The 9375-nt window shown below is 39.5% G+C and overlaps 1 protein-coding gene across 1 annotated transcript; it reads left to right on the top strand.

The window, feature by feature from the left end:
- The first annotated feature begins 5811 nt into the window (after positions 1–5811).
- LOC145030568 (Chlorophyll A-B binding family protein) lies at positions 5812–7620 on the top strand. Its single transcript, XM_078978935.1, has 5 exons — positions 5812–6009; positions 6353–6519; positions 6641–6787; positions 6860–7085; positions 7180–7620. Exons 1-5 carry the CDS (start codon positions 5878–5880, stop codon positions 7486–7488), a joined length of 981 nt encoding a protein of 326 aa, XP_078835061.1. The 5' UTR covers positions 5812–5877; the 3' UTR covers positions 7489–7620.
- Positions 7621–9375: the final 1755 nt, after the last annotated feature.

The raw sequence follows: 9375 nt of genomic DNA, 5'->3' as shown, positions 1-9375 counted from the left end.
CCTTGAGTAGGTAACCAGAGTTATGTGATAGAGTATTTGTATGCTATGTATGTTATGTGTTGTACTGCATTATTTCTATGTGATTTATGTGGTGCATGTTTATCAAAGCTAGAACCTGAGGGTTCACAGAGTTTGGGTGCACGGACCCACAGAGTTATAGCCTCGAGTGGCTAATATGTGTTATATGCGGTATTTTGGGGAACTCATTAAGCTTTGTGCTTACAGTGTTTGATGTTATTGTTTCAGGTACTAGTGACGACCGCGGGAAGGCGCCGGCTTGATCCGTACACACACACTCGGAGTTTTTACATTGTGATCTTGGGATTTTGTATTGACCTATATTGGATAACTAATATGGTTGTTTGATGAATATTAATCGAATTATGTTTTATAAGAAAATTGAAAAATTTTGTTTGAAATTTATGGTGTTACAAGCTCTCATCTGTTTTGACGCAGGTTGCAACTGCACCGGGGCCTGTCTCTGCTCCTTCCGCTGGAGCTCAATCTCTAACTCGCGCTTCCTGGCGGCCTCCTACAACTCCAACAATGTACTACATCTCTGTGTGGATACGAAATTCCTGATATCCGTCTTGAGCATGCTTAGGTACCGGGTCATCTGAGCCTGTTCCGAAGCAAACTCAGAGCAAAACATCACCCTCTCTGTAAACATCTTGGTGATCTCCGTCACCGACTCTGAATCTTGTTTCAGCTCCAAAAACTCCTGAGCCAACCTCCCCCACTTAACCCGCGGAACATAACGGGTGCTGAACATGTCTCGGGAACTGATCCCAAGTAACCGCAGCCCACTGCGTGTCAAAATATGATCTCGTAGTCAACCTCCACCAATCCTTTGCCCCGAGCCTTAGTAGGTTTAGAGCACATCTCACTCTCTGGTCAGCAGGGCATCAACACGTAAAGAAACATCCCTCCACGTCCGACAACCATCTCATCACAACAATCGGATCCTGAATTCCATCAAAGGTAAGGGGCTTCATGTTATTGAAGTCCCGATACTGAAAACCCCGACCGGCTCCTCCCCCTGCCGCTGTTACAGCCGCGGCGGCAGCCGTCTCTGCAAGAGCTGCATAGCGCTCATCTAAGTACTCAACCATGGGGATCTTGATCGACCCAAACATTTCCGGTAGCTGAGCCCGGAACATAGCAACAACCTCATCATGCAGTATCTGACGAATTCTAGCATCCAACTCATCCGTTCTCATCTGACCAATAACCTCAGGTGGTGCTGATCTATCCTGACCACCCTCTCCTAATCCCGATCCTGAACCGAATCCTGCTTTAATGCGCCTCGTAACCACCATACTAAAATCCATCAAGAAGGACATTAGACATTCCTCATAATAGCCAGGAAAATATCTCCCAACCAAAACCCTAGGGGTTGTGACTTCCTTGATATGCGTATGGGTCCTGTGCTTTCAGTATACGGGCCCATACTACCTTCCAAACCTACCCATATTTGTCTCAAGTATCATCACAACACCCTAACAACATATATAGACATAACGAGCACTCAATCCTCACTCCTAGAGGAATACTGAATATCTCATAATTGGCCTCCCGGCCTCATATAACCCATCCATCCATGAAACTTCCACTAACCCTGCAGCACTAGTGTATGCTAGCCATATATAATGCTGGACCCGATAGACTTTTGAATATCCGATCCTACCCTGAGCCCCTAATCAAACAAGAATAGAACATAAGGCCAAATCAAACATTCTCAGGCTATAAGATCTTAATTATGTATAACCGTGATGTATACACTAAGCAACTACAGTAATGATGTCACTCTCTTATAAAGGAAACCCTAGGCTAACATGCATCATGTAATTAGGCAATTCTATCGTGCAATTCCCGAAGATCCATAGCCTAGTATTAGCATGTTGTTCTAATCATATCACATAATCAAATAACTTGTATGGTATTTTGGGGTCTACTTACTGGCTCCGGCTGATCGTACCCTCTGCATCCTCCTTTACTTATTTTGAAAACCATTTGAAAACCATTTGAAAATCTTTCCTTGATTTGATACTGGATTCACATGAATGTTCCTCCAATTCACTCAAACCAAGGCTCTGATACCAACTTGTAACACCCATAAAATTTACGCAAATTTTAAAACATTTTAATACATTCAAAAACCATTAAGTTATTACAATTTGTTTTCAAAATAGTTTAAACATCAGAGTATCCCTAGAACCAAATCACAAAATCATGAAATATGAGGGGCGGTACGATCACGCCTTTGCCTTGCCACGATCTCCTGATGTACCTAAAACAATAAACTGAAACTGTAAGCCCGAAAGCTTAGTGAGTTCCGCCAAAATACCGATACACACATAACCATACACATACAACAATGAACAACATATTAAGGGCCCAATCAACCATCCGGTTGGAATACCCCTGGCCCTCAACCTTTGGGTTGGAATGCCAACATACTATGAGTCCAATCATCCTATCAGGATGGAATACTCTCGGCCCACAACCATCGGGTTGGAATACCCCTGGGCCTTAACCTTCGGGTTGGAATGCCAACATACTATGAGTGCAATCATCCTACCAGGATGGAATACTCTCGGCCCACAACCATCGGGTTGGAATGCCCGGACACCTACACATACAACAGCAACTACTATGGGTCCAATCATCTCCCATGATGGAATACCCCAGGCCCTCAACTATCGGATTGGAATGCCAACCTACTATGAGTCCAATCATCCTACCGGGATGGAATACTCCTAGCTCACAACCATCGGGTTGGAATGCCCAACCTACTATGAGTCCAATCATCCAACCCGGATGGAATACTCCTGGCCCACAACCATCATGTTGGAATGCCCACACACTAGCAAACATGTGCACCTATCAGTAATCACATAATAGTCTGAAGAAACAACATACTAGGGCCCTATTATCCTACTGAGATGGAATACCCTCTACTACTGCTCAAACATGTGCACATATAACAGGTAATCTCCTACCAACATTTAGACAGTCAGACTAACTATAGGTCACTAAGCATAGCAACATCCAATCTACCACGATTCCAACCTAAACAATCAATACAACACATAATCATCCTTTCTACCAAAATACCAACTCACATATCACAACAATAACTATCTCAAATAACAATCAAAGGGCCAACCTTAGTGCCTTAGACCCTTGGGTATAATGAGGATAACTCACCTTGCAACTTCCGAACCGAACCACGAAAGCACAATCCCGAAGCACTAGCCCAGACTTTAGCACCTATAGCCATCAATGATCCATTGACATAAATATCTAAATTACCATAATACCCTTGAAGGTCAAACGTGTCAAAGTCAAAGTTCTGGCCAAAGTCAACCTTCTTGATTGACCTTATTCGCCGAGTCAACCCATTAACTCGCCGAGTTCTTAAACTCAGAAGACTCTCATATTATGACTCGACTCGTCGAGTCACCCCATGACCCGTCGAGTCCATCAATCTTCGAGTCCTATTCTGTCCAACTCACTGAGTTACCACTCAAATCACTGATCTGCCTCTTAACCAGAAGAGGTTGGGGGTTCTATGCTAGAATTTGCCGAGTGCAAGAACAGACTCGTTGAGTCCACGATAATCTTCATCAGACTCTCCGAGTTGTTCATCCATCTCGTCGAGTCCCTACCCATCATCATATGACTCGCCGAGTCAACCCATGCGACTCGCCGAGTCTCTTCAGTCCTTCATCTATACAATCACTTTTTGAGCCATGTAGAGGCTCCATACTGTAGATTCATCCTCCTAGGGCATGACTCTCACGTAAAGCTGCCAACTTTATGTGAGTACAAGGTGCTATTGGCCCAAAACAAGCTAGGGCTAAGGTTTAAGGCAAGAATGCTTCACAACCAAACCAAGGGCTGATGCTTTATGATTTCCTAGACCAAGGAAAGTCTAGATCTGAAATTGCAACCTCAGATCTAGACCCATAACCCGAAATGGATCTTTAAACATACTTAAATGGCCCCAAATCCATCCATAAGTTGATCTAGAGGGAAAGGATCAAGGTAACAACTTGTTACCTCAAAAATGTGTCAAAACTGAAGTATATTCTGGATTTATACGAGTCCGTTGATGCTATACACTTGATCTACAAGCCTTCTTTGCTAGAATCTCCTTCCAAAGCTTCCAAGCTCACTCCAAAGGCTCACACACGATTTTAGGGTTTTCTGACTCTCAAGGGGGGGGGGGGGGTAACAAAGAGGCTGAGGTGAGGACTTAAGGTCCTTTAAATAGGGTGCAAATCCTAAGATTAGGGTTTTCTCTTCCTAGCACCAACTCGTCGAGTCCAGCTGCCGACTCGGCGAGTTGGTCACTTAACTTGCGACTAGAACCGCTCTGACTCGACGAGTAATCGCACCTACTCATCGAGTAGCTTCCTCAATTTACACTTTAAGCCCTTAAACCATATTTCTGAAGTTTGGGATGTTACATTGTTACAGAATATGTTTCTCACCTCGTGAGAATGAGTTTTCACCTAATTCCATTCCAACTTCAAACAATTATAACTTCTTTGTTTTTACTTCGTTTTCGGCGATCTTTATATGCACGGAAAGGTATTGATGAGTCTCACAATCCTATCTAACTACTTTTGACTTAATACATGTCAAACTAAAAACTATAATCTATGCAGGAAGCACGTAATATTACTTTTCCTATTTTACATTTTTTCTTCAAAGCACAAGTCGAAGGCTTTAATCACTTAACCAACATTATCAACATCCAATAAGGTCTAAACCCCATTCACTTGAAGCCTAATGCCTTTACTCGATCCATTTATAGTCTACAATACCGAAATAAGAAACTTCTCGAAACATGATGTTACACAATTCACATTATATAATGTTTCTTTTAGCAAACTTCAATGTTCATTAGTTATGGATCAATCCATTCCCAATAATATCATTTTTTCCTCTTGATTCCTCATGTATAAAAAACAATAGTTAAGAAGTTAACAACAACCAAGAATTTAACACTAAAATTCGAAGCAGTCAAACTCGAAAAATACCATTGAATTAGGGAATACTCTAAACCTTCTTCCAAGACTTTTCTTCTATCCTAGAGGTCTGGATTCAAGTTGGGAGGCGACAATCATAAAGAATTTCATTTTTCATATGCCAGATTTAGAGAAGCTTGACGCACTCAACATTTTTCTTAGAAAAGCTTGAAGCTAGGGAAAATATCGTGAGTCTCAAACATTGTGTTAAAGGCCAAGGTTTTAAGGACTATATATGCCACATGTAATGCCAACTCAACATAAGCCTACACAAAACAATCATAAGGGTGATCATACCTATACAAAAAAAAAAAAAAAAAAAAAGACAAAAGAGACTAAATGTATACACAAGTTAATGTATGTATGCTACCTTTATAAGTCATTAACTCTTAATAAAATAAAAAATAGTTGGTATTATGTAGTGAGAGCAATAGTACAAACCACTTTTTTATAAGCTCTTAAAAAATTTGTCAAAAACTTAGGGGTTGAAATGCAGAATTCTATATAGAAGTTAAATGAGAATTCTATATAGAAGTTAAATGATTCAAATTGTGACACACACAAAATGTCATTAGTGTTACACGATTAATTTCGTAAGTTTTATACGATTAACTTCCACATAAACCTTGAAACCGATTGAAATGTTCGTTTTGAACGATGTATTATTTTAAAAAAAAGACCTCCATTGACTCCATTTAAGACACTCTAAGTCAATAATAAATACATGAAATATATATGAAAAAAGATCACGTGCATCGCATGTTATAATATCCGGATAGCTTGGCCATGTAAAACAGCAAACGAGAACCAGTCATCCTCGCGCCCCCGAACCCAAAATATGATTCTTCACCTCTCCACCTCCACCTCCAGTAACTCCACCGCTGGACTCCACCGCAGCCTCCTTCCCTCCAAATCATACAATTTCTCAGGCGATCATCAATTCACTCGCTACCGAGCTTCATGGCAAGAGGTACCTGGTTTCTGATTTTGATTGGAATATTATTTCTTATATTGCTTACGATTTTAATCTATTATCAATACACACCATCCGGCTTCTTCGGGAGATAGAATATGCTACATTTGATTTTCAAGAATAATCTACGCTATATTAGGGGGTTTAGGTCTGTAGGTGTATCTCTATTCCTACCTTCATTGGAATAGATGGGCATATATAATATACAGTAAATTAAATATTCCTACAATCTCCTAATTACTCCAAAAAATAATACTTGAACAAGCATGTCATCATATGGGTTTCTAATTCAACACATTTCTCCTGACTTTTTGTTTGAATTCTGTGAATTAATTAATAGCTTGCTGGAGTATTAGTTTTCTCAGCTATTCCTTTCACTGCCGTTAAAGCTATCGCCAACAGTCCCCTTGGCGAGACTCTGCAGAGACGAATGGAGGAGAAAAAGAAAGCTGCTGTTCAGAACGCTTCAGTGTACAAAGCGTTATCAGAAAAAGCAAAAAAGGATAGGTAATCGTAATATACATACATGATCCATTGTAAGGTATTAAAATCTCATCTTTAACTTATATCCACTTGATTTGTTACTATCTTTTACATCGGCATTAAAAATCTCATCTGGATTTGACAGCTTATGGTATGGAAAACAGAGGCCTCGGTGGCTTGGTCCGCTTCCATTTGAATATCCTACCTATCTTGATGGCGAACTCCCTGGCGATTATGGCTTCGACATTGCAGGCCTCAGCCAAGATCCTGAAGCTTTTAAGAAATACTACAAGTAAATTCTTCTCCCTTATAAAATTCACCCAAATTGTGTCACTAATTCCATGATTTCATTATGTATTTCCAGTTTTGAAATATTGCATGCACGTTGGGCGATGCTTGGTGCACTTGGTGCCCTAATTCCAGAGTTACTAGATCTTGTAGGAGCTTTCCATTTTGTAGAACCTGTGTGGTGGCGAGTCGGATACTCAAAGCTTCAAGGTGAGACACTCGATTACCTTGGTATCCCAGGCCTCCATTTTGCTGGAAGTCAAGGAGTTATCGTCATAGCAATCTGTCAAGCTCTTCTCATGGTATAATTAATTACTCTTTACTAATTAACCCTTCATCTTTCACTTTTGAGCTTTCAACACATCCAAGTAGTGAAATGTTACTAATTACATGTAGGTTGGGCCAGAATATGCAAGATATTGTGGGATAGAGGCTCTTGAGCCATTAGGGATATATCTTCCTGGTGATGTTAATTATCCAGGTGGTGTACTCTTTGATCCATTGAATCTTTCTGGAGATCCGGTTGGTTTTCAGGAACTGAAGGTGAAAGAGATTAAAAATGGACGGCTGGCGATGATTGGATGGTTGGGGTTTTATGTTCAAGCGGCTTTGACTGGTAAAGGACCATTGCAGAATCTTGTCGACCATATATCTGATCCCATGCATAATAACATACTATCTATACTTGGGTCTATGTACAAGTAAAGATTATCATCTTCCACTATTACGTATAATTATACTTGTGGCTGTACAAGAAAAAAGATGTTTTTCTTCTCTTTTTTAGACGTGTATATAACTGGCTTCTTCTCAAGATTCCTTCTAAAATATATAGGAAAATTTAAAGTGTCCTAACCAATAAAAACAAATTAATAGAAGATTTTATTCTTAACTTAACATGATGTGCAGTATCTAAATTTTTACCCTATTGAAGGGTGGCAAGAGCGAAAGTTTCATTGGGTTAATGATGTAATTTATTAATTAAAAGGCACTAGCAACAAGTATCGGATAGTGATCGATGTGCCTTTTCTTACATATCTGAAACATGTGATATTCTTGCGGTTGCAAATTCAGTCCACATGCACCTCTTTTCCACAGTGGAAACAACGCGGACTGCTGTTTGCCGATCTCCATAATGCTTCTTTTTTATAATTTGGAACACTACTTTGATACTCTTTTTTGGGTGGAGGGACAAGTTTTTCATAAATTTTTTTTTATTAATTTGAGAAAAGTTATATATAATATTAAAAGAGTGTACCTAACCTCAACCCTGGACACCAAAGTTGGTGTTCCGACCATATGCCTCAACATTTTGTGCTATCGGAAGTAAAAAGACCATCTAGCCTGTTAACCTATTAAGACCATCTAGCACTTGTATGGAGGAGGGAAACTAGTAACCAAGAACCCAACTTTATGAATTAAGACCCCTTAAAACATCTGAAAAGGCAACTCAAATGCATTGGAGTACTTTCTACTCATAAAGACCAAGTTTGGGACAAAAAATTAAACAACCCGAGCAAAAACTAGATCCAAGAGATTTCTTCATCAAGTTTGAAACTTTTTACCTCCATAAGGTGCACAAGGGCGACAAAATGATGAATCCAAAGCCTTAAGTGAAACACTACCACTTTAATGCTCTTTCATCTACTCCAAAAGCTCCAAATGACACCAAAAATGCTTAACAAGCTTCACAATGCACTAACTCTTTTTAAGGTTTCAAAATGAGGAGTGAGGATGAACGTAAGAAGGTGCATGAAGCCATAAATGCGTTTAAATAGGGTTCAAACCCTAAAATTTTGGGGTTTGCACCCTGGCTGCGTACGCCCTACGTACCCTGCGTACGCGCATCGTTCTAAGGTGTGACATCCCCGAATTCATGGCCAGAAAAGACCGATTTGTTTATGCTTTAATTGAAAATCAGAGTATATTTTTAAAGAAATATAATGCGAAATTTGTTCCCAAAAAATATAAAAAAAAGAATTCATCAAAGCATTTTCGTAGAATCCTTGTCCCGACCACTACAAATTTCTTCATAGATATTGGACCTATTTATTATTTTATTTTTTATGCTTATTTTTATTCTTAACTTATTATATCTTATAATTAAGTACAAGGCACATAAAATCACATAATATTCAAATAATTCCTATTTATTATTTCAAAGTAGGTTATAAGTGTTGACCCTAACTATTACACCATTAAATTAATGCTTAACCTAAAAACACGGACGTTACAATTCTCTCCTCCTTAGGATGATTCTATCTCGGAATCATGCATTAGCAAACAAATGTGGGTAGCGACTCATCATGTCACTCTCTGTTTCCCAGGTGAGGTTCGGCCCATTCGTATGTTTCCAGCGCACAAGCACTAAGTCAACCATCTTGCGGCACAACTTCTTAGTCTTACGGTCAACAATCGCCTCAGGCTCTTCAATTAGCATCTTATTTTCATCCTTACTTATCTCTAAAATTGGAATTATATTGGGAATTTCTCCCGTAAACTTCCTCAAGTAACACATGTAACGCTCGCAGATCTAGGCTAGTCAATTTAGAGACGATAGGCGTCAAAAATGGATTTTTGATGAAAGATTATTTA

This window comes from Lactuca saligna, chromosome 2 (assembly GCF_052625555.1).
Source record: "Lactuca saligna cultivar CGN05327 chromosome 2, ASM5262555v1, whole genome shotgun sequence".
NCBI lineage: Eukaryota > Viridiplantae > Streptophyta > Magnoliopsida > Asterales > Asteraceae > Lactuca > Lactuca saligna.
Note: the sequence above shows the minus strand (reverse complement) of the source record. Positions and strands in the feature narration are given on the sequence as shown.